The sequence below is a fragment of the Phacochoerus africanus genome, chromosome 6 (assembly GCF_016906955.1).
Source record: "Phacochoerus africanus isolate WHEZ1 chromosome 6, ROS_Pafr_v1, whole genome shotgun sequence".
Classification (NCBI taxonomy): domain Eukaryota; kingdom Metazoa; phylum Chordata; class Mammalia; order Artiodactyla; family Suidae; genus Phacochoerus; species Phacochoerus africanus.
The window spans coordinates 12,393,964-12,419,447 of NC_062549.1; the positions used below are offsets into that span (position 1 = coordinate 12,393,964).

General features: G+C 47.3%; 1 protein-coding gene across 3 annotated transcripts; it reads right to left on the bottom strand.

Annotated features, from left to right (window-relative positions):
* Positions 1-958: 958 nt before the first annotated feature.
* On the bottom strand, positions 959-6,213 carry MYC (MYC proto-oncogene, bHLH transcription factor). 3 transcript variants are annotated; one of them, XM_047783258.1, is made up of 3 exons: positions 5,592-6,213; positions 3,124-3,889; positions 959-2,050 (listed from the first exon to the last, which is right to left on the bottom strand). In XM_047783258.1, exons 2-3 carry the CDS (start codon positions 3,878-3,880, stop codon positions 1,488-1,490), a joined length of 1,320 nt encoding a protein of 439 aa, XP_047639214.1. In that variant the 5' UTR covers positions 3,881-3,889; positions 5,592-6,213; the 3' UTR covers positions 959-1,487. The 3 variants fall into 3 exon arrangements, with proteins under 3 accessions (XP_047639214.1, XP_047639213.1, XP_047639212.1); XM_047783257.1 differs by having other exon boundaries at positions 3,124-3,892; positions 5,592-6,211; XM_047783256.1 differs by lacking the exon at positions 5,592-6,213 and adding an exon at positions 4,104-4,356 and having other exon boundaries at positions 3,124-3,892.
* Between the last annotated feature and the right edge of the window lie 19,271 nt (positions 6,214-25,484).

Genomic DNA, 25,484 nt, shown 5'->3' on the forward strand with positions numbered 1-25,484 from the left:
AGAGGTGAGCTAGCACAGGTAAAGCCTGGGTTTGAATCCTAGCTCTACTCAGGAGAACTTGGATGTATGGATGAATCTTGCTATGCCTCAGTTTCCCTTGCTATTATGGGGGAAATCAACAGTACCTCCTTCCTAGGGTTGCTGGGGAGTTATAAGGAAAATGCTTAGAAAAATGTCTGGCTGTGGATGAATCTTGCTATGCCTCAGTTTCCCTTGCTATTATGGGGAGATCAACGGTACCTCCTTCCTAGGGTTGCTGGGGAGTTATAAGGAAAATGCTTGGAAAAATGTCTGGCACATCAATCTAATGGATCTCAGTACTGTAGATACAGGATGAGCTAAGACATGATAGCAAAGTGTTAAGTGTTATTCAAGTGGGACCTGGATTCAGCCTTTACCTATGTGGCTGAGAAGTTGTATCATCACTCTGAGCTTCTCTATTTCATTGTAAAATAGGGTTAATAACTTGCCTCCTAGAGCACCTGGTAGTAGAGAAGCAGCAAGTTGGTCCCTATTCTTCTAGTGGACAGAAGCCCTGGGTTTTGAATGGAGCTGGGGGAATGACAAGGAGACTCCAAACTGACAGAGTGCCTTCATCTTCCTCCGACCTCCCCATCCTCACCACTCTGTTACCCTTCCCAGTTATCTTTCAACCTGCAGCTCCCTTTGCCTACCTCTAACCCTCTTCCCTAGCCTCCTGCCTTTTCATTCTTTTAAGTATCAACTCTGGCCCTTATCACAAATCTCCAGGAGGCATCTTATAACCCTGAGAACTTAAAGACCTTAAGGCCCAGACCCATTAGAACAAAGGAAAGCCCTCATCCTCTCCTAAATCACTTCTTTTCCCATCTTTGTAGGCTCAACTCCATTAAGGGCCAAATTCCGTTAATTTGTAATTGATGAAAAGAGAAAGAGGAAGAAAAAAAAAGAAAAGAAACAAAACACTCACAACTTAACATTTGGCTTAATTATATATTTGCCAAATATTTTATTTTTTCTAAAAACAATAGAAAAAAATCAACTTTAAAAAGGAAAAGGTACTTAAATAAAAAAAATTATGGTTTATAATACATGTCTTGTTGAAATTTTGTATAATTGCTATAAACGTTTTTTTATTAAAATTATGTACATTTAATGACCATATTTACAGAGGAAAGTTTGCTGAACATTAAGATTTTGTAAAAACAATTTTTAAATACAAATCTGTTAAAGGAAAAAAAAAAGATGGTAAGCATAAAAAAAGTTCTTTTATGCTCAAAGTTCCATTTGAGGCAGTTTATATTATGTCTAGGCCTTTTAGTCCCAAGACCCAGCCAAGGTTGTGAGGTTGCACTGGATCATGCATTCGAGAAAAAGTTCATACATAATAATGAGTTCAAATGATGGCCAGCAAGCAGTTCTGTCCCAAGGAACCTTCTTCCTTACTTTCTCTTAGTAACAAGTGAGAATTCATGGGCCATTCTAGTTCCTCCCTCCAATAGGTCAATTTATGGGCAAGAGTTCCGTAGCTGTTCAAGTTTGAGTTTCAACTGTTCTCGCCTCTTCCGCAGCACGTCTTTTTCTGACACGAGCTTTTGCTCCTCTGCTTGGACAGACAGGATGTAAGCTGTGGCTTTTTTAAGGATAACTACCTTGGGGGCTTTTTCATTGTTCTCCAACTCTGGGATCTGGTCTCGAAGGGCAAAAAAGCTGCGTTTCAGCTCGTTTCTCCTCTGGCGTTCCAAGACATTGTGTGTCCGCCTCTTGTCATTCTCCTCCGTGTCCGAGGACCTGGGGCTGGCACATTTTCGGTTGTTGCTGATCTGTTTCAGGACCCTGCCACTGTCCAACTTAGCCCTCTTGGCAGAGGGATAGTCCTTCCTGGTGGAGGGGGGCGCTGCATAATTGTGCTGGTGCGTGGACACATGGCATCTCTTAAGGACCAGGGGGCTGTGAGGAGGTTTGCTGTGGCCTCCGGCAGAGGGTGACCCTGATTCCGACCTTTTGCCAGGGGGCTGCCTCTTTTCCACAGAAACAACATCAATTTCTTCCTCATCCTCTTGTTCTTCCTCTTTAAGAAAGGAAAGAGAAATCACCCAATTAGCAACTGGTTTCCTTAAAGCAATCAAGGACCAGATTAAATTAATACCATGCAAATATAAGGCAGCATTAGGTAAGAAAGGACCCTGGCACAGAGTTATCCCCAGAGAACTAGCCAATCACCTGTGCCCTTCTTCCCATGATGGCAGAGTCTCAGGGAGGAAAATGACAGCTGGGTTTATGGCACAGACAAGAAAATTACAATTTACCATTTACAACATTGATGCCAATTCTTACCTAAGACTTAATGAGGCTCTGGACACACCCAAAGCAAAGCACATTCCCAGCACCTCCTATTTGCAAGGGACTTTACCAAGAACCCTTCAGGTGTTGCAAACAATAGCTGCAAATCTTTGGTATGACTTTACCAACTCCCTATTTTACTGGAAGGGCCAAAAAAAAAAAAAAAAAGTCTTGCAGCTTTGCCAAAAGTCCTAGGGGGCGAGGGAGGGAGAAAAGAAGCCCAATTTTGGAAAGGACTTGCTTTTAAGTGTTCAAAAGAGGCTGAAAAGATCCCAGCTCCTCAGCCCATCCACTTTTAAGGCACTTTCACTAGCTCTTGGTACCCAGGTGGGAGGCTGCCCGCTCTCTGTCCACCGCCCCCCCTTTATTTTTGTTGATCTGTCGTCCACTAAAGGCCACCAACTTCTAAGAAGTTAAGGGAGGCAATTCATTCACTCTAAGAGATCGTCTCAACCCCGAGAGCTACCTCCCCACCCCCCAGGGTAATTAAAATGCTTAAGAAGGGTAAGAGGGAGCAGAGGGAGTGGCTAGATAAAGATTTTAAAACCCCAACGAAATTCTCAAAGGGAGGGAAAGGAGGAGGCTGGCACTAGGGAGGTCTCCCGGGAAGGGATGGGTGGAACGCTGAAGCCCAGTGTTCAAGAATGATGAGTTCCTCCATCAGGATCTGCATTTCTTTTCCAAATGGAAGAGAAGAGAAAAGGCAGGGACAACTGAAATGGCCCTTTGAATCCGAGGCCCATGAGACTAGGAAAGACAGCCAGCCAACCCCTTTGACGGGCTTGGAGGGGCCCAGCTTACCAGAGTCGCTGCTGGTGGTGGGTGGTGTCTCCTCGTGGAGAGCCAAGGGTTCGGGACTGGCCCGTGGGGAGGACTCGGCGGAGGAGAGCAGAGAGTCCGAGGACGGGGAGAAGGCGGTGGAGTCGGGGGAGGCGCAGGGCTTGGGCGAGCTGCTGTCGTTGAGCGGGTAGGGGAAGACCACCGAGGGGTCGATGCATTCGGAGGCGGCGGCGCTCAGGTCCTGCAGGTACAAGCTGGAGGTGGAGTAGCCGCCGTGTCCGCGGGCGGGAATCGGGCTGCCGCTGTCTTTGCGCGCAGCCTGGTAGGAGGCCAGCTTCTCTGACACGAGCTTGGCGGCGGCTGAGAAGCCGCTCCACATACAGTCCTGGATGATAATGTTTTTGATGAAGGTCTCGTCGTCGGGGTCGCAGATGAAGCTCTGGTTCACCATGTCTCCTCCCAGCAGCTCGGTCACCATCTCCAACTGGTCGGCCGTGGAAAAGCTGCCGCCGCCGCCGTCATCGTCTCCCCTGGGGGAGAAGGACGCGACCGCGACGTACGAGGGCGAGCAGAGCCCGGAGCGGCGGCTCGGGGACAGGGGCGGGGTGGGCAGCAACTCGAATTTCTTCCAGATATCCTCGCTGGGTGCCGGCGGCTGCAGCTCGCTCTGCTGCTGCTGCTGGTAGAAGTTCTCCTCCTCGTCGCAGTAGAAATAAGGCTGCACCGAGTCGTAGTCGAGGTCATAGTTCCTGTTGGTGAAGCTGACGTTGAGGGGCATCGCGGCAGCCTGCTGGAGGGGGCACACAAAGAGGGGGGCGCGTCTTGAGTTAATGGGGTCTTTTTTTCGGGTGGAAACCCCGCGCAGCGCTCACTGCGCGCCACGATCGGGAACCACTCCCCTTCCAGCGCTACCCCCCAAAGCGGCCGGTGGGAGTGGGGGATTAACAAAAAGGCACCCTTCCACCCCCTCGAAGTGACCCTCTACTATCTCAGACACACACTTGGTGAACCACCTCTGTGGCGCCCACGGAGCCTCCGTTCCCCCGGGAGCCCGGAGCGCGAAGCCGGGGAGTCGGCCCCGCGGCCGCCTGGCAGTCGAAATCAGCTTTAGCCTCCTTTAACAGGCCGGGGAAGGCGGCGGTGGGGAAATACAATCTGCCAAACGCCAAGGCGCAAAGTTTTGCGCCACCTGAAGGGGAAGGCGAAGAGGCGCCGCGGCGGGAGCGGCTGCGCGCGGCCCCCCTCCCGCACCAGGGCCCCTCCGCGCCGCGCCCGTTCCCACTCGCGCCCTCGCCGCGCTCCTTCCCCCGCCGGCGCCACCGCCCCTCCCAACCTCCCCTCTCCGCCTCCTCCATCCCCACCCCCCGCGCGCCCCCCTTCCTTCCTTTGCCGGCTTTTCTTCTTTTCTCTCTCCGGCTGGGGTAGAGAGCTCAGTCTTCGGGCCTTAACCCCCACCTCCGACCAATGAAATGGTGTGTGTGTGGGGGGGGTCTGTTAAATAACAGACACCTCCCTGCAACACCCAGTACGGCGACGCAACTGCGCCAGAGACCCTGCTGCAATTCCGCGCCCGAAGCCGGGCGTCTTCCCCTCTCCCGCCGCCGAGGGTAGCAGCTGTTCTGGAAAAGCCCCGAACCCCGGTGCCCGCAGTCCCTCCGCATCGCAGGGACACCCGAGCGGAGACACCAGAGGCGGCCGAGGAGCCAAGGCGGGGTGCGGAGATTTATCCTCGTTTTCCCCCGAGTCAATAATAATTCCAGGAGAATAGGACACATCTTTGCGCCAGCCTCCCTCTCCCCCGTCCCCGCGCTTCCCCAACACCAAGTCTTAACATCTCTGAGGACCAAGAGCTTTAATTTCATTATTCTTTTAAAAAGCCAAACGCCAACTTCTAAGAGGAGCCGGGGGGCGAATTGAAGCGCCGCGGGGATCGGCGGGCGGGACTCGCCGCAGTCTCCGCTGTCACAAATGCGGTAAGCCGAAATTTAAATGCCCTTTCGGAGACGGCAAAAAGTCAGAGGCTGCGGAGCTCTCGCTCCACACGCAATATGTAATTCTTACTCCTAGGAGCTCAGGACGTAAAGGGTTTTCTGCCCACTGCGAAGCATACCCCCCTTCTCCCTCCAAAAGGCAAAAAAGCAATCAAATGCAATAAAGCAAGAATAAGAATGCCCAGCCGGCCGGGGTCAGCGTTCATCTACATTAAAACAAAAATACACAAAAACAACCAACCCCTCTAAAGGCTACTTTCAAAAAAAAGCACCCCCCGTTCTCCCTCTGCCTTCCTCTCTTCCTTCTTGACAAGTCATTGCACCCCGACCCAGCTCTGGTTCGTCCCCACCCTACCCCGACCAACCACAACTACTCTGAGAAAAGTGTCAATAGAGCAGGAATGGGAGAAAAGACACCCCAATTCGGGCATTCGACTCATCGCGGATTGAAAGCGGTAGCAAGAAGAAATTAAAAGACAAATAGGTCTGGGTGCTCACCGGGTTTTCCACTATCCGAAGGAAATCCAGCGTCCAAAAAGCGGCGAGGAGCGCCTTTCAGAGGAGCGAGTCGTGGGCAGCGACTGGGAAAAGTGTCTCCCCAAATAGGCAGAATAGCCTCTCCGCGTCCGGAGAGTCGCGTTGTCGCTCGGGTGTTGTAAGTTCCAGTGGAAAGTACCCGCCCGCTGCAGTGGGCAAAGTTTCGTGGATGCGGCGCGGGTGGCGGACCGCTGGCAGGGGTCGGCGGGCAGGGTGGGGTGGGGTGGGGGCGGCCGGGACGGAGGCGAAGACCCCCTTTCACTCCGGATCTCCCTTCCCCCGGGCGCCCAGAGCGCGACTCAGCTTGCTCGGCCGGCTCTGCTCTTCCACCCTGGAGGGCCCGCCCGCTCGCTCCCTCTGCCTCTCGCTGGAATTACTACAGCGAGTCAAGAGAAAGCCCAGAAAACCGGCTTTTATACTGCTAGGAACACCCCTCCCCTCCGTGCTCTTTTTCCCGCCAAGCCTCTGTATAGCCCTGCCCTTCCAGAGGCAGTGGGGAGCCAAGCGGTGGCCGGGGCGCGGCAAAGGCGGCGGCAGCCGAGAGATGCGCAGCCGGAGGGTCCTCAGCCGCGCAGACCCTCGCCTATAAAGGGCTGGTGGGCGGGGATTCGCGAGAGCGGATCTTTTTTCTTTTTCCCCCCGCCCTCGGCTTTGGGAACCCGGGAGGGGCGCTTCAGCCCAGGGAGGGAGGGAGGGGTTGGGTGGTTGGGAGGGAGGAGACTCAGCCCTTTGAGCCTGGCACTCCAGTGCGCAGAGCTTTCGGATGTAAACAGAGTAAGAGCGCCGCATGAATTAACTGCGCGCGCCTACCATTTTCTTTTGCTCCCGCTCAAACCCTCTTTCTCTGCTGCTTGCTCCTCTGGCGCAGCGCTCTGGGTGACAAACCGCATACTGGTCCCTTGTGCTTAAATCATCGCGGGCGGAACAGCTGACCCTCCACACTGAGAATACACGGTGTACCCACCGCCAAGCCACGCACGTCCCGGGCCGAGGGGGCGCCTCCCTAAGGCTGGGGAAAGGGCAGCGTTTGCAAAATAAGCCCTAAGAAGAGAGGAGGAAAGAAGGGGGTATTTGCGGGTGCGCGTTGTGTGTGTGTGTGGTGTGGGGTAAGTGTAGATGGGGAAAAATGATCAGAGGTGTAGGGAGGAAAATGGTACCTGGAATTATTTTAAAAAACTCAGCAACGCATTGCCACGTATACTTGGAGAGCGAGTTCTGAATAAACACCCACTGCATTTGTTGGGGGTGTTAGGCATTCTGTGTGTACAGCTACCTCGACTGAGCACCTTCCATCTAGAATGAAACCCCTAAATCGCTGCCAAAGCCTCAGTCGACCCCTCACCTCCGGGCTCCGCTGGCGCAGACCGACACAGACCTCCGCGGGAGCCCGCTTGCCCCCCTGGACGCGCTAAGCCCTGAGATCTTTCTGCCGGTTCCGGAGCTGGAGTAAAGGAGGAGCGCGCTTGCGGGTGCGCGCTGCGGGGGACCCTCCGCTCCCCACCCACTCTCTGCTCCCCACCCACTCTCTGCCCTTCTGCACCCTCATCCCACACCCCCGCACCTCTCTCTCGGAGGTCCCAGTTCTGTACCCAGGTTTCAGTAGAGACGAATCCTTTTTGCGCCCCGTGGCGTCGGTTTGCACTACGCTGGGGCTCCCAGGTTTGGGGGAAATCGAAGGCGCTAGACGCGAGAATACTGGGGAGGGGGACGCGAGTCGCAGGACCAGACTCCCCAGAAGAGGGAAGGAGACGAGCTGGCGGATCCTGCCTAGGGAGTCAGCATAGTCCCTGGCGACGAAAACCGTTAACTCTTTCCTCCTCGGACAAACTGGACGTTGACTTTCCTTTCTGGGTCTTCTTTGCTTTTTATTATTGGACTCGCGATCATGCACAGAAAAATGCATGGATTCTGATCTAAGGAGAGGAGCCAAGTATTAGGTGCCTTTTTTTTTGGGGGGGGGGAGTACTGTCGAGTCAATTAAAAACTGACGGAACTTAAGGCATTAATTTCTTTGTTCACAAACTCTTAAATTTTTTTTCGGAATACCACAATGAAAATGCACACGTATAATCCATGTACATCTATATACATTTCAGTACACGTCAACCCAGAACGTTGCCTAACAGGACACATGATTTGTTAGCTCCCTCAATGAATCTATATTTAATATATAATGCATACTCCCTGGGGATTTGCTATTCTGCATTCTACTGGAGCCTTAAAAACAAAGACCAAGGGCATTGTAAGTAAACTTTTCCACGCCCTTCCCCCCTCACTCCAAAACAAAAAAATTCGAGACCGGGAGGGACTCGCGTATAGTATGCTGGTGCTCGAGATAAATTATTACCCGTTGAGTTAGCTGTTCGGCGTTCAATTGTTAAACAAGTGGTAACTTCCTCCAAATCAGGCACAGGGCACAATTCAGTTTTAAGGATTGCAAATTACTCCAGCCTCCAGGCCTTTGCCGCAAACACCGGGAGCGACCAATCCCTAGTCAAGGTTTTGCTGCAAAGCGTCTTTCCCCTGCCCCCTCCCAGGGCTGCACCCGCGCCCGGGGTTTGAGAAAGTAAAGTAAGTGTGCCCTCTACTGGCAACCTGGATCGCTGCGTCCGGATGCCAACTGGAGGCGGGCGGGTCCGGTGGGGGCAGGGGCGTCCGGAGCACTGGGTTTCTAGTGGGGTGGTGGACAGGACGGTTCTTTAAAGCGAGTTTCCAGCCTCCTTTTTATGATTCCTTTAGGCCCACTGCAGAGAGGTGGAAATGAGCGGAATTACTGCGGAGAAAAGTGGTTCAGAGGCACCTATTCAGCCGCATAAGCGATGGTGAAAATTGACCCACCATTACTTATGGACAACGACTGTCAACCTCTAGAGAACTGATGCTATTTATGGGAAACGTGAACTAATTAACAAGTATGCATACAAAAAAAAATGTCCAGCAAAATTCTAAAGCAGCAAAACACTGTAACCCACACATCTTAGAAACCCATCATCTTCTAACCACCAAGTTTTAGGACAGTTGATTTAGGGGAGGCAGGGGGAAGGGAAGGCGTATTTGGTTTTGCTTATTATTATCATTATTATTATTTTTAGATTAAAGAAATTGGTGAACAATAGGGCATTCCTGTTGTGGCTCAGTGGGTTAAGAACTTGACATAGCATCTGTGAGGATGTGGCTTGATCCCTGGCCTCACTCAGTGGGTTAAGGATCTGGTGGTGGCAAGCTGCAGCATAGGTTGTAGATGCGGCTCGGATATCGGTGTTGCTGTGATGGGGTGTAGGCCTCTGCCGCAGCTCTGAGTCTGGGAGATTCTACAAAGCCCAAGTCTGGTTCTAAAAAGAAAAAAATTGGTGAACCATAGACAGATATTGGAAATTCCTGTTGTACCGCAGTAGTCTTGAGTCTGACTAGTATCCATGAGGATGTGGGTTCAATCCCTGGTCATTGCCATGAGCTGTGGTGTAGGTTGCAGACGAGGATCTGGCATTGCTGTGGCTGTGGTGTAGGCAGGTAGCTACAGCCCCGATTGGACCCCTAGCCTGGACCTTCTGTGTGTCACTGCGGGTGCAGCCCTAAAAAGACCAAAAAAAAAAAAAAAAGACAGATATTTTCATAGTGATGGTGTGTGTGGCGGGTGCATTTGAGATTCCATTGGAAAAAAGTGTAAAGGACCATTTTAATAAAAAGTTTTCATATCAGAACTAAAGGTCGAAGTAAATGTCAGAGAAATTTTCATAGCATGGTTAATGGGTGTGAATATTTTAGGTAGTTTTTTCATCAGAAGATGTTTTCCAGTGTCTGATATATCCTCAGGAGATTTGGCATCAGGGGATCCTTCCTAGAAGAGGTGTCTTAGGGCTGTTTCCCAGGAAGCTGGCATTTTGGGCATTGCTCTGCTAGAGGCTGAATGACTGCAGTCTACTGCGGGGGCGGGGGAGGGCAATGCACGCAAACACAAAAGCAGTAGTAAATCAAGCAACAACAAAAGTAGGTCTAGCTGGACAAAAGAAGGTCATTTTTGAAAGTTGCTAAATGTGGCAGATATACCCTATCTTAAGGTCTGACTACCAAAAAATGGTAGCCGGGTACAGGAGGTGAACCCCAGGCAGGGATGCTTCTCTCTCACACTGTTGATATCACCTGGGGTGTTATTTTCAAGTAACAGCCTGGGGTTGTTTTGTGCCTCCACATAGGTAGGGGCCATGCCATTTTATGGCCGAGAAAAGGAAGATCACATCTCGGTAAGACTTCACTTAAGGGACTTTGTCATCTTTCCTTTAGTAATTTTTATTTTTTATTTTTTTGTCTTTTTTTTTTTGCTATTTCTTGGGCCGCTCCCGCGGCATATGGAGGTTCCCAGGCTAGGGGTCCAATCGGAGCTGTAGCCACCGGCCTACACCACAGCCACAGCAACGTGGGATCCGAGCCGCATCTGCAACCTACACCACAGCTCACGGCAACGCTGGATCCTTAACCCACTGAGCAAGGGCAGGGACCGAACCCGCAACCTCATGGTTCCTAGTCGGATTCGTTAACCACTGCGCCACGACGGGAACTCCTCCTTTAGTAATTTTTAAGAGCCATTTGACCTCTAAAAGAGACATCTGCTGGGTGGAGACATGGCAGGGGAGATGAAAACCGATAATGTCAGTTGCGATGACCAAAGGGATGTGACTTCTTGTAGAAGGAAAATTATACATAGAAAAAAAAAAGGAATTAAAAAAAATGTAAAGTCTCTGATCCTGATCGCCTAGAGATAGCTGATGAAGTTGATCTTTTAAGAAGACTTTTTCAGGGACAACCTCCGTCTTTGTACTTGCTTTTGGAGTCGGATGTACAAGGAAGGACCACTCATTCTCACCACTGCATATTTTCACACTGACGGTCGTGTGTCACTTTTATACATAGGAAAAGTGAAGTCCAGAAAGAATGAGCAATGTGACCCAACTTTCTCCTTTCTTCGCAGACACACAGTGGAAAGATTTAGAATGTGTGACTTGTAATGATCGAACACCAGTCTCCCCACCCCCCCAAACCCCCCGGAAACTTTCCTAAGGATCCTCAACAGATAGATATGAGCAGGAGAAAGAAAGTGGACCCCTGCTGAGGAACAAGTGAATCCAACCTGGAGATGAGGCCACAATCCCTCCAAGATGGTTGGCCTGTGATTTCAAAACCCCTTCGAGTCACCGAGGCTTGTCAAGGAAGGGGCGGAGGTGGGGGAGAATGATAAATTCGAAGCTTCAGCAGAAAGATCACTTTGAAAGAGGGGCCTTTAAAAAAAAAAGATTAAAAGCCAAGCTAGCCAGGGAATATTAAAGGAATGGATAAGTCTCACGAGCATTTTAATGCCAACTTTGCGTCCCAATGTCTCATTGGCATCATCCATTCACAGGAATGATATCAAAAAAGGCGATGAAGAAATCGTTGTGCCTTTTTAAAAATGCATGTTTTTAGGGAGTTCCCGTCGTGGCGTGGCGGAAATGAATCTGACTAGGAACCATGAGGTTGTGGGTTTGATCCCTGGCCTTGCTCAGTGGGTTAAGGATCCGGAGTTGCTGTGAGCTGTGGTGTAAGCCAGCAGCTGCAGCTCCGATTACACCCCTAGCTTGGGAACCTCCATATGCTGCGGGTGTGGTCCTAAAAAGACAAAAAGACCAAAAAGACCAAAAAAAAAAAAAAGGCTTTTTAAAAAATGTCATCTCCCTCCCCTACCTCTTGCTTCTAGTGTAGTGCATAAATTAAAACAGCCAAAAAGGAGAAAAAATTAGTAAGTGTTTTGAACATAATGCTCTAGAGCCCATGTTTCCTGTGTTATCTTGAGTGTATGCAGTTGCTTTCTCACCGACTGACCTGAGATGCTGGCGGAGGGTCCTAGCTGGACTCAGTGAACCCTAGTCCCCTCTCCAGCCTGGTGTTCTTTTTTTATTCCTAGTCCTCTGCTGTAAGCCTGCCCTACTCTGTAGCTGCTGGAGCAGACAAATGGTTCCTTTGTTTAGCCCCTTCAAAGTCTCGGTTTATTGTTCCTTAAGTGCCAAACCCAAGCCGGTCTCAGAAGTTTCCACACTTTTGCTCCCTCGGCCTGTCTTTACTATGGTCCTTTTGGGCAACATCTGTCTCCAGGATGGACCCGAGCTGGGATGGAGGTGGAGATGATTGAAAAGGAGACTCGCTGGGGGAAACTTTTGCTTTTCCGTCTTCAGCCTTCCATCTGCAAGCCAGGGGTATGAGAGCTTGTTCCTTTTACGGGCTTGCAGGGATCCCAAACCCAGGTGTGTGCTTTTCTGAAGGTAGCTCACGCTGAGTTGCTCTCATTTTTACCTTGTCTGTTTCCTCTGAAATTCCTTCTAAATGGACTTCGTTAGAGAAGGAAATTTCCTGGTGGTTCCTAGTGACCCCCGATCACCAAGGCCCACGGCCTCTTCCCATTTCCCTTCTTGACTTGGCTGCTGTCAGGGAAATTGACGGCTTTTGGAAAAGATTGCTTTTGGGGGAAGTCAAGCGTTTTCAACTGGATATGATTTTGCCCCCAGAGGACATGGGCAAATGTCTGGAGACATTTGAGGTTGTCACACAGCAGTGTTCCCACTGGTCTACGCAGGGCAGAGGCAGCTGCCAAAGGCCCTATGGTGCCCAGGACAGCGCCCCCAACAGGGAGCTATCAGCCTGCTATGTCAGGTTGAGAATCCCAAGGTTTGTCCGCTTGGTCTTGCTCTTCTTCCCACATTCCCAGCTGCTTCTTCCATTTTCCCGACTGCCCTTCCTTCCTCCTTGACCCAACGCAGGGAGCTGCTAGAATCTGCAGGTGGAAGATTCCTAACAGTTCCTTGAGTCCCACTCCACTTAACCTTGTGCATCCATTCATTTTCCTCTTCACTGAAAATTCTTCCATGGCTTCCAGTGGCCCAAGACAAGGCTCCAGCTCCTGGGCTCGCATTCCAGGCCCTCATGCATCTGGCCTTGCCCTTATCTCACCCCCTTTCTCACCGTCCCCGCCCTTCAGAGAAAGGGTCTGTTTCCAGTTACCCTGAGTGACCTGTGAGTTCCTACTTCAGCCTGATGGTTCAGGCAGTTAGTTCCCCCAGTCCTTTGGCCTCTTCTTCTTCTTTTTTTTTTTTAAAGATGTTCACAACTTATTTTGTTTTATTTTTTTATTTTTGTCTTTTTTTGCTATTTCTTGGGCCGCTCCCACGGCATATGGAGGTTCCCAGGCTAGGGGTTGAATCAGAGCTGCAGCCACCGGCCTACGCCAGAGCCACAGCAACGCGGGATCCGAGCTGCGTCTGCAACCTACACCACAGCTCATGGCAACACCGGATCGTTAACCCACTGAGCAAGGGCAGGGATCGAACCCGCAACCTCATGGTTCCTAGTCGGATTCATTAACCACTGCGCCACTATGGGAACTCCTGGCTTCTTCTTGATTTCTCTAAGAATTGCCTTTCCTTCCAGACCCACCAAAGTCACATTTTCTCTGTGGAGTCCTCCTTTCCTGCCCCAGCCTGTGACCATCTTTTAGAATCATTGAAGTTTGCAGTTGGAGGCAGTTTTGGAGAGCGTCTCCTTAGGCTCTTCTGAAATGTGAACCTTTGTTCTCAGAATAAGGGGATTCCTGGCTAATGTGGGCTAACTGGGACCCTTGCTGGCCCCTAGAGGAGAAGCCTTCTCTTCCCCTTCTCTAAAGAAGGAATCAGCTCTGGTCCATAGTAATTGCTCAATTAATCCTTTCAGAGAGCATGACAGTGTGTTCTCGCACCGGTGAGTATGAGAATTCAGTTAGTGGGTAGACTTTCTCAATTACATTTTAACTCTCTAAGAATCTAATCTATGAGCAGAGGCTGAGGAATCTGGGGGGGGGGGGCTATTCTGTCATGACCGCTTGCTAAATCTGACAAGTCACATAATCTCTCTGAATGTCATCTTTCTCATCCGTGAAATAGGACTACCATCCTTATAGCTTATATCTTAGTGAAGATACTGTAAGAATTACATGAGGTAATGCATTTGATACAGAGCCTGGTACCCAGCTTACACTCAGTAAATGCTAGCAGTTGTTAGAATGGGTCCCTAATTTAGTAGAAAATTATGGTTTGAGCTATTTTATTTTATGGCTGCATATAGAAGTTCCTGGGCCAGGGGTCGGATTGGAGCTGCAGCTGCAGGCCTACGCCACAGGCATAGCAACACCAGATCAAGCTGCATCTGCAACTTACACTGCAGCTGTGGCAATACCAGATTTTTAACCCAGAGAACGAGGCCAGGGATCGAACCCACATCCTCACAGAGACAATGTTGTGTTCTTAACCTGCTGAGCCACAGTGGGAACTCCTGAGCTATTTTAATATATCAGTATTTCATGGTGCTTCCAGAGAGTTCCATGACATTTCTGTCCCCTATCACTTCATCAAGCATGAAACGTGGTGAATGAATACAAACTTGTCATTAGACAGATGAGAAAATGGGGTCTGGCCTCCCAAAGAGATTGCAAAATGTTTGGGAACAAATTCCTAATCCACCCTTCTGTCTCCATTTGCTGCAAGACTCACTGATTATTCTAAGCGTATATGCTTCATCCAGAAAAAGCAAAATTCTGGAAGATCTGGGAGGCTGAATTATGCACTGTTCTGATTTAATACAAATCAAGACATTATGTTAGAATTTCCCTCCTTTGATTGAATTCATATGCTGTCCAGTGGCCAACCACCAGTGCGTTGTTCTCCAAGCCCTGGAGCACAAGGAAGTATCTTGATTCCTGGTTGGACAAGGCTTCTGCTGGGATCTACATCTATTTTCTTGCCCTGGTGATCTGGCTTGGTTGATGGAAAAGCTTTTCCTTTAAAACATAGCCTAATACCCAGATTCTTTCTGGCTTCTAAGCCATGTTTCTCCCATTGTATTTTAGGTCAAGGGTTGCATACTTAGATGCTTAGAGGGGCCTAACAGGGACTGTAAATGAGGAAACAATAGGGAGTGGTGGGGACTGTGGCAAACTGGAAATAATTTGCCTGTGTGAAGCTGGCAGCTGGTATTCAGCTTCTGTGGGTTGTTGCCCTTCTACAAGGGGCCCATTGGTGGCAACACTTCCAGTTTTTCAGGGAAGGTGGAATTGCAGGATTTCAAATGTTGACAACTCATGAAAAAAATTATACGTAGGGTGTTCTCTGGTCGCCCAGTGGGTTAAGGATCTGGTATGCATAGGTCACTGCAGTGGCATAGGTTTGATCACTGATCCAGGAACTTCTGTCTGCTGCATGTGTGGCCAAAAAAAAAAAAAAATTATATGTAGAAACAAAACCTATCTGTGGGATAGTCAGCCCTCCGGCTGCCGGTCTGAGATCTCTACTTTTAGTGAGACAGCTAAAGAATGTTCTAGGAGCTCTTCCTGATGACTTGCCTCTTACCTTGAAAGTCTTAACCATTCCCGCATTCTTTTGTGATAGGAAATCGAACAGCTTACTGCTTTGGAGCGTTTTCATGACTCCTGGCCCAGAAGCTCCTGGGGTCAGGATGGATTCTGCCTTATTCACATCTGCATCTACCAAGAAAGCCTCCACATCACACAGTCCAGGGCTGCCAGTCACCTGGTCTCCAGGGGCTAGCGCAGTGTCTGGCACAAGGCGGGCCCTCCGTATGCTGCCCTTATTGAATGCATACTGTTTATTAGAGGGAGCTTCCAAGAGGAAGACATACCCAGCCCAGCCCAGTTTTAATCAAAAGAGAGAAAGAAATTTTGAGAATTCCTCCATGCTTCTGTTACACCGATAAGCGGGCCTTGTTCATGTGTTCTGATGGCAGGCGAGGACCCGAGAAAGTTGGGGCGAAGAGGATGAAGACAGACGCCATCCAGATAAGTAGAACTGGACTCACTGACCAGAAAACACAAGCAGTAAAATAAATAGTTTGAAACAGCGCCCCCTGCAGGTCCCCTTTCTCACAACTGTATAATCCTACCCAGAGGAAAATCCCAGGAGTATATAGAGAGGAAGGGAGGTGTGGACACATGGCTGCGGGAGCTGGGCCAGGGAGAAGCTCATGGTGTTGGTTTTCAAAGGAAGAGTGGTGACCCTTTGCTGGGTTATGAAGTCAGTTTGATTGGTGGTGGTCGACATTTTCACAAAAGTGGACTAGCATACAAAATACCAAGCCAAGAATATTACCAAGTGTGGTCTGATGCATCCTCCCTCTCTCGGTATGAACTTGGTCCTGATGTGAAATGCAGTGCATCTCAAACTGTGCTTTCAAATGTTAGACAGCCATTGCCTTAGCTCCATGGTAATCCTATGAGGTGCAGATTCATATTCCATTTTACAGATAGGGAAAGTTGAGGTCTTGAAGGGACTTGTTCATACTCACACAGTGAGTGGTGGAGATGGAACACCATACCTTAATCCTTTGGATTCTGCAGCCGTGGCTGAATTTACTCCAGCACCAGCCTCGGTCCACCTTGATGCCCAGCACTTGCCATGTTTCTGCTGCTGCTGCTCACCAGGGCATGGTTCCTCCAAGCAATGCTGGTGGAGTCAAACAGAGCACTTTACTTCTCACTGCAGCCCCTTCCCTCATAGATGATGCCGAGGGGTCAAGGACAGCATGAGTGTCAAGACAGTGGTTACAGAGAAATGGACAATCCCTTGCTTTCCAAGGGGCATGACTTTCTCTCTGCTAGAAAATTTTGTGAGGCGCTACTATGTGTGCTGGGAAGGAGGTTCTGGTGTTGGTGAGGGGAGGAGGGCAGAGGAAGAGGCGGTGGTGGCACACGATGGGAAGAACTCAGTTTGGAGGGCCTGGGAATCCTGGTAAGCCTGGGTTCAAATTCTCCTACTGACTTTGGGTGTGAAGCCTTGGAGAGCCCACTTTGCCAAGCGGAGCCTCAGTTTCCCCATCTGTAGGAAATGGTGACAACCATCACTGCCCCCCGGCGTTGTCTGGAGGGTTAACCGAGAATATATAAGCTCCCTCAAAAACCGATAGCTGCTTTGTCCTTGGCAGGTTTAGCAGAATTCTTTGGGTTACAGCTTCCGGATTCTTCATTTTTTTCCTAGATCAAGTGCTATTGCCTAGCTTAGGGTTTATGCAGGGATTCTGAACTCATGCGCCATATATTCAAAGCTGTGTCCCTGGAACTGGCATCTGTCTGTCACTGGTGGGCATCTATATGCACTAGGCCTTATTATTGAGGGCGAAGCAGAGGCTGGGTAATCCTGCTCATTGCTTTCTGCCTACACCCTAGGCAGTCATGGCACCCCGCCTCCGGGCTGCAAAATAAAGTGGCCTCCTCTCTGTGACCCTCCATGAAACATATTTAAAACATCAACGCCTTCGGAAACCCTGCTGGCCATCTTGGAATTCTCACCCTCGCTGCATCTCTACAGGGAAGGATGTAGGGGAGGGATTGGGTGTTGGAAACTGGCCAGGGGACTTCACAGGCCCAACAAAGATTTTTTTTTTTAAGGGTTGATTTGGTAATAGGCAGAGGGGAATTCCATGGATAAATAATAATTTATGCAAAGAATGCCATCTGCTTCTCCGTTGAAGCATTAGTGCATAATTGCAGGCTCAATTCCCTTCCCATTCCTTTACCCCTTACCTTTCAACTCCTGAAATAATTATATTGACACCTCCCTGAGCTGACTGGGTGGGAGGAGAGGCACGGGGGGCCTGGGCTGGATGTTTGCTGCTGATGGTGTGCCGCAAAACTGAAATAATTCTTTTTAATGCATTAAAGGATTAAACACTAAATAAGAACATATTGCAGCTCTGGCCAGTATATCTGAACGTTGTGCTGGGAATTAATGAAAACTGGCTTCACTGCAGATACACAATGGTAAATTACATTTGGTTTTTGAACAAACGCTCTGTTGTAGGATTCTCTAATTGGATCCGGAATCAAAACCTGTGTGCCCTACACCCTCTCCACGCTACCTTACTCTTACTTTGGCCTCTACGAGAATGTTCTGAGACTCTTTGTTTATGTATGATTCTTCTATCTCTTTTTGTAGCTTGGATAAATTTTGACAGAGAAGGTGAGGGGTAAACCAGAATTTGGGCGGGGGAGAGGGAGGAGGTTTGGGGACCGTTTTGGGAATTCTGCTGAAATACTTCGAGCAGAGCCAGCAAATCAGCTTAAGGACTACGATTTGCCTACTGCTGTGTTGGCTCAGATGTAGGTTTTGACCTTCTCAGTGTTTATACCATTTTAAAGTACAAGCCAATACTTAGAGATCTATAGGTTTCACATAAAAACCTGAATTTCTGTCTTCCCTTGAAAAGCCAGCTTTGGTTATCCTGGGTCCAAACTCCCATGTGAGCAGAGGTGAGAAGCAGTTGACTGTTTTATCTATTTATTTATTTTTAATTTTAATTTTTTTCTTCTTTTTTGGGGCCACACCCACAGCATATGGAGGTTCCCAGGCTAGGGGTCGAATCGAGCTGCAGCTGCCTGCCTACACCACAGCCACAGCAACAAGGGATCCGAGCCTTGTCTGCAACCCACACTGCAGCTCATGGCAACACTGGATCCTTTAACCCACTGAGGGAGGCCAGGGATTGAACCCATGTCCTCAGGGATGCTAGTCAGTTTCGTTAACTACTGAGCCACGAAGGGAACTCCTTAAATTTTATTTTATTTTATTTTTTTAGCAGTTGACTGTTTTAGAAGGGCCTTGAGCTTTTCATTTTGCTCCACTCTCCACCACTCCCTTATGTGGGCACACTCACCTTATTTATAACCCGTTTCTGGCTTCTGCCTGGTCTTTGTAGGCCTTTGAGTTTGTGAGCCCTGATTTAGAAAATGTCCTTGTCTGGTCATAGCTCTCATTATAAGCAAAAATTTCATCCTGAGAAAGGAGGTATTTAAGAAATATTTATTGACGATGATACCAGCTAACATTAAGCACATACCAATGTACCCATCCACCTGGCCCTATGTTTTCATTTTTGCCCACATCCATGGCATGGGACGTTCCTGGGCCAGGGATTGAACCTGCACCACAGTAGCAAGCTGAAGCCACATCAGTGACAACCCTGGATCCTTAACCACTGAGCCACCAGGGAACTCCTGGCCCTATTTTTTTTTTTTTAAATAACTTTCTTGAGAAAAAATTCACCTATCAAAAAATTCACATAGCATACAATTGATCTATTTAAAGTGCATGGTTCAGTGGTTTTTTAGTGGATTCACAGGGTTAAACTGTCACCACAATCAATTTTAGAACATTTTCATCACCTTCGAAAGAAACCCTTTACTTATTGGTAGTCACTCTCCATTTCCCATCAATACCCCAGCCTTGGGTTCTCTACCTTCTGTCTCCATTGATTTGTTTATTTTGGCCATTTCATGTTTGTGGAATCAGATAGTATCTGGTTCTTTGCAAACAGCCTCTTGTGTTAATGCAGTGTTTTCCAGGTCATATCATAGCCTGTATGAGTATTTCACTTCTTTTTATTGCTGCATAATATTCCATTGTACGGATGTATCACGTTTTGTTTACCTCTTTGTCCATTGATGGACATTTGGGTTATTTCCACTTTTTATTGCTATGATAAGCTGCTATGATGTGACTGTTCCTACACAAAGTTTTTCTGTAGACGTAAATTTTCATTCCTCTTGGGTGTGGGACACCTGAAAGCATAATTTTAAATGGCTACTAAATATTCTTTGAAGTGATTATAAAGTAGCTTGTAGAATTATTTCCTTTTTTTTTTTTTGTTGTTGTTGTTGTTGCTATTTCTTGGGCCGCTCCCGCGGCATATGGAGGTTCCCAGGCTAGGGGTCCAATTGGAGCTGTAGCCATCGGCCTACGCCAGAGCCACAGCAACACGGGATCCGAGCCGCGTCTGCAACCTACACCACAGCTCACGGCAACGCTGGATCGTTAACCCACTGAGCAAGGGCAGGGACCGAATCCGCAACCTCATGGTTCCTAGTCGGATTCGTTAACCACTGCACCACGACGGGAACTCCCCCTTTTTTTTTTTTTTTTAAAAAAAAGAATCGTTTCATCGCTTTTGCTATGGTAAATAACACTGATATGAACATCTTGCAGCACAAAGCTTTTTTTTTTTCTGTGTTCAGGATTATTTCCTAAGGGTAGGGTCCCAGAAGTGGAATTACTGAGTTGAGGTATTTGTTTAGCCCTTGATATTCATCGCTGAAGTACCAATAGAAAGAAGATGTGGCCGTGATTTAGACTGTCCCCAGTACAGATGACAGTGCCAGCACTGGGTTTATTATCATTCTAAGAAAAGTTTTGCTCTAATCTGCATTTTTTTGATTAACAGCGGGAACAAACCTAATAATGACCCAAACAAAAGAAGCACATCTTAATTGATATGCCAATTAAGAAAGCAGATACTACGTGATTGGTACATTTTCCTGCAGGAGCCCGAGGAAGACTGAGTGAGAGCTTTTGCAGATGAGGATAAGAGAATGAAGTGGCCTGAACAGTCTCAATAAAACTGCTGATAACAGGATTTGCAGATAAGGCAGAAGGACATATGGCTGGACTATCACTCTGCAGCTTGTTTTTTCACCTTATCAGAATAGAAGCCTGCTCTCCGTAAATGACGGCTATACTCGACAGTGCCATAGAGACCTGCACAGGGCAGGTGGACAGTCAGAGCTTCAGGGGCTGCTCCCAGCTGTAACAGGACTTAGATGGACGATGCTGTGATCCAGGAGGCTTAGTGCGCCCTGGGAGGTTAAGAGTCTTCAAACATTTTAGGAGTTCCCTTGTGGCTTAGTGGGTTAAGGATCCAGCATTGTCATTGCTGTGGCTCAAGTTAAAAAAAAGTCTTTAAACATTTTACTTTAATTTAACTTACCAGGGGAATATTTAATTAATTAATTAATTAATTTACTTAGTCTTTAGATTTGCACCCGTGACATATGGAAGTTCCCAGGCTAGGGGTTGAATCAGAGCTATAGCTGCCGACCCACACCACAGCCACAGCAAATGGGGATCTGAGCAGAATCTTCAGCCTACACCACAGCTCATGGCAACACTGGATCCTTAACCCACTGAGTGAGGCCAGGGGTCAAACCCGCGTCCTCATGGATACTAGTCGGGTTTTTTTTAACCATTGAGCCCTGATGGGAACTCCTTTTGTTTTCAATCACCAGGGGAATATTCTATTTCTCTGTAACATCTCAACATAGAGTCCAGGATGGGGAGCGGGAGGGGGAAGGAGGAGGTCCATTTGGTCCACTATCTCATTCACAAAGCAATGTCAGCCGTTGTCTCCAGGTGAGGTTAGAGACACACTGAAAGGATGGAGAGATTTCCGTCTTCAGACGTTCCTCCCAGCACTTCTGTGCATTCATCCCTTAGCTCTCACAGCAGCCCCGTCAGATGAATTTCATTCTCATTTACTCCTCCCAGAAGAATGACTACAGCATGAGGAGGTTAAAGCATCTGTGTAGGACCGAACAGTAACCAATGAAGCAGGGATTCAAATCCAGGCAGTGTGAGAGGGCAGGATCAAAACTCTCAAATCAGAGAGCTCTGACTGTGATGAAGTCACTGAGAACATGTGGTCCATTCTGGTAGACCTCCTGATTTTTTTTTTTTTTTAAGCTAAATTTTCATTGTCAATGGGATTAGCCAACCTTGGCTTCCTGAAATATATCAGTTAAATCAAACAGTTGAAATAGGTCGTCAGGGAAGATCAAAGACCTGCACTCAGCTATTTTGAAGGCCAAGAACCTGATAAATAGAAGGACATTTTCGGAGTTCCCGTCGTAGCTCAGTGGTTAACGAATCTGACGAGGAACCGTGAGGTTGCAGGTTCGATCCCTGGCCTCGCTCAGTGGGTTAAGGATCTGGCGTTGCCATGAGCTGTGGTGTAGGTTGCAGATGCACCTCAGATCTGGTGTTGCTGTGGCTCTGGCGTAGGCTAGTGGCTACAGCTCCGATTAGACCCCTAGCCTGGGAACCTCCATATGCCACAGAAGTGGCCCTAGGAAAGAAAAAAAGGGACATTTTCATCGGTAATCTATTGTTTATGCTCACGTGAGTTCATAGTTCATGATGGGGGCAGTGTAGTGGTTAGAGAACCCAACCCCTCAGGTTCACATCTTGCTGTCCCCGCTCTGCAAATCTGGACCATTCGAAAGCTCTGAGCATCTGTCCTTATTTTTAAAATGGGGATAGTAATAGCACCTACCTCAGAGAGTTCTTTGGAGGAAGAAATACAACAAGGCGTATGATGTGCTTCTATTGCCGATACATGGCAAGTACTCAATACATGTTACCTGTTAATGTTTAGTCATCCTTTCTTCAGACAAATATTTGCTTAGCCTCACCTGTACTTCACTGGGTCAGTGGAAATGTCTTGGATGACCCGGGAAGGGGAATAAGATAAAATTCTGAGGTCAAAGGTTTTAGCTACAAAGGCTCTTGCTGTGAAATGTGTTGATGGCTGAGAATTTTGAGAGATAGGATTGCATACGTTATCTAAGCCTAGAGATAGAGCAGGAGAAAGGGAGTTGAACCCAGGGTCCACTGGGAGTGCAGAATCAGGTGCACCCACAAGTAAAGCCTTTTGACATGGATTGTGAATCCTATTCCTTGTAGCTGCCCAGGATCAACAAAGCAAAATAAGACAGGAGTTCCCTTTGTGGCTCAGTGGGTTAAGAACCTGACATAATGTCTGTGGGGATGCAGGTTTGATCCCTGGCCTCGCTCAGTGGGTTAAGGATCCAGTATTGCTGTGATCTGTGATGGAGGTCGCAGACGTGGCTCAGACTTGGTGCTACTGTAACTGTGGTGTTGGCCGGCAGCTATAGCTCTGATTCAACCCCTAGCCTGGGAACTTCCATATGCTGCAGGCGTGGCCCTAAGAAGAAGACAAAGAAAAAAAAAAAAGATAAAACAAATCAAAACCTAGTGTTTCTTTGCTACTTGGGATCAACCTGGGGATCTCAGTTACAGAAAGCTGTGTTTAGACTTTGTCTCTGGGGAACTGGCTGCAGCTGAGTTGAATGAGGCGGAAAGAGTTTGGGCCATAAAATGAAGTGCCTGAATTAGTAGATTACCTTCTGTGAATAAATCACCTCGCTATTACATCAGAGCACAAGCACAAGCTCTGTGCCTCTAAAATGACACTTTACTTTTATTTATTTATTTTTTGTCTTTTTGTCTTTTTCTTAGGGCTGCACCTGCAGCATATGGAGGTTCCCAGGATAGGGGTCGAGTTGGAGCTGTAGCTACCGGCCTACGCCGCAGCCACAGCCACGCCAGATTCGAGCTGCGTCTGCGACCTACACCACAGCTCACGGCAACGCCAGATCCTTAACCCACTGAGCAAGGCCAAGGATCAAACCCACAACCTCATGGTTCCTAGTCAGATTCATTTCTGCTGTGCCATGATGGGAATGCCTAAAATGACACCTTAAATTACTTTTTCTCTGGAAAAAGCAAAAGGAAAAGAGTTGGAGGCCAGGGAGTCAGTCAAAACCTTTAAAAAATTCCAGAAAAGACATTCTACCAAATAAAATATACATATTTTTAAATTTGGGATTTGAGGAGTTCCTGCAATGGTGCAGTGGGTTAAGAATCCGATTGCAATGGCTTGGGTTGCTGTGGAGGCGTAGGTTTGATCCCCAGCCCGGTTCAGTGGGTTAAAGCATTCACTGTTGCCACAGCTCTGGCTCAGATTCAATCCCTCGGCCAGGAAATTTCATATCCCACAGATGTGGCCTTTAAAAATAAATACCATAACATAAAATAAAACAAAAATTTGGGATTTGGGAACTAAAATCATCATACAAGCAGCTATCGGTCATGCAGGATGTACCATGTGCTAAATTCGACATCAAGAGCTTGATGCACCATTATTTCATTTTGTTATTATTTTTAATGAAAAAATTAAAAACATGGATGGAACTAGAGACTTTTATCCTGAGTGAAATAAGTCAGAAAGAGAAAGACAAATACCATTCGATATCACTTATATCTGGAATCTAATATACAGCACAAATGAACATTTCCACAGAAAAGAAAATCATGGACTTGGAGAATGGACTTGTGGCTGCCCCAGGGGGAGAGGGAGGGAGTGGGAGGGATCGGGAGCTTGGGGTTAATGGATGCAAACTATTGCTCTTGGAATGGATTTACAATGAGATCCCGCTGTGTAGCATTGAGAACTATGTCTAGATACTTACATGGCTACACAACAACGGGAGGAAAAAGTATGTATACATGGATGTGTAACTTGGTCCCCATGCCGTACAGCGGGAAAAAAAAAAAAAGATGATAAATAAATAAAGTGTTTATACCTTAAAAAAAAGAAAAAATTAAAAAGATTGTTTTCGAGCAGTTTTAGGGTCACGGCATAATTGAGAGGAAGATGCAGAGATTTTCCATATGCTTCCGGCCTTGACTCATGCATGGTTTTCCTTATTATCAGCAACCCCCCCACCCCACCTCCATGGTGCATTTCTACCAAGGATTCATTCTTGGCTTGTGCTTTCCATAGTTTGGAAAAGTACAAAGACGTGTATTTATCATTATGGTACCACCCAGAGTATGCGCAGTAAATTCTCTGTGTTCCATCTAGTTCCATCTAATCCTCCTCCAACCCCCGGCCCCACAACCACTCCAATTTTTTTTTTTTTTAACTATCTTCAGTGCTTTTTCCAGAATGTCATAGAGTTGGAATCATACAGTATATAGCCTTTTCAAATTAATTTCCTTCACTTAGGATTATGCATTTAAGGTTTGGCCATATTGTCTCATGGCTTCATTGCTCATTTCTTTTTAGTATTGAATAATAGGCATTGTCTGAAGGTACCATAGTCTATTTCTCCATCCATCTACAGAAAGACATCTTGGTTGCTTCCAAGTTTTGACAATTATGAATAAAGCTGCTATAAATATCTGTGTGCCAGTTTTTGTGTGCATGTAAGTTTTCAGCTGCTTTGGGTAAATGTCAAGGAGTACAGTTACATTCCTTCAGTTTATTTTGTTTTTTTTTTAATTTACTTTTTATTTTATACTAGAATATAATTGATTTACAATATTGTGTTAGTTTCAAGTGTACGGCAAAGTGATTCAATTATATATATATATATATATATATATCTCCATTGTTTTTCAGATTTTTTTCTCATATAGATTATTACAGAATATTGCGTAGGGTTTCCTGTGCTATACAGTAGGTCCCAATTGATTATCTATTCATGTAGTAGTGTGTATAGGTCAATCTCAAACTCCCAATTTATTCCTCTCCCTGCATTTCCCCTTTAGTAACAATAAGTTTGTTTTTGAAGTCAGTGAGTCTAGTTTCTGTTTTGCAAATATGTTCATTTGTATTATTTTTTTTATTAGATTCCTCATATAAGTGACATCATGTCTTTATCTTTCTCTGTCTGATTTACTTCACTTAGTATGAGAATCTCTAGGTCCAAATGCTGCAAATGGCATTACCCTGTTCTTTTCTATTATGGGTAATATTCTATTGTATATATATGCCACATCGTCTTTATCCATTCCTCTGTCAATGGACATTTAGGTTGCATCCATGTCTTGGCTATTGTAAATAGTGCTGCAATGAACACTGGGGTGTATGGATCTTTTTGAAAGATATATGTCTGGGAATGGGACTGCTAGATCAAACCGTAGTTCTATTTTTAGTTTTTAAGGAACTTCCATAATGTTCTCCATAGTGACTGTATTATTTACATTCCCACCAGTAGTGTAGGATGTTTCCTTTTCTCCACAGCCTCTCCACCGTTTATTGTTTGCCAGATTTTTTTTAACAGCTGCCCCTGAGGCATATGGTAGTTCCACGGCCAGGGATGGAATCTGAGCCCTGTGGCAATGCCAGATCCTTAACCCACTGTCCTGGGTGAGG

What these genes read in the sequence shown, in the direction of transcription:
- MYC (XM_047783258.1), bottom strand. Translation starts at nt 3,880, where the DNA reads ATGCCCCTCAACGTCAGCTTCACCAACAGGAACTATGACCTCGACTAC. An exon ending in CACCACCAGCAGCGACTCTG is followed by an intron (nt 2,051 to 3,123) that starts GTAAGCTGGGCC and finishes CCTTTCTTAAAG; the next exon opens with AGGAAGAACAAGAGGATGAG.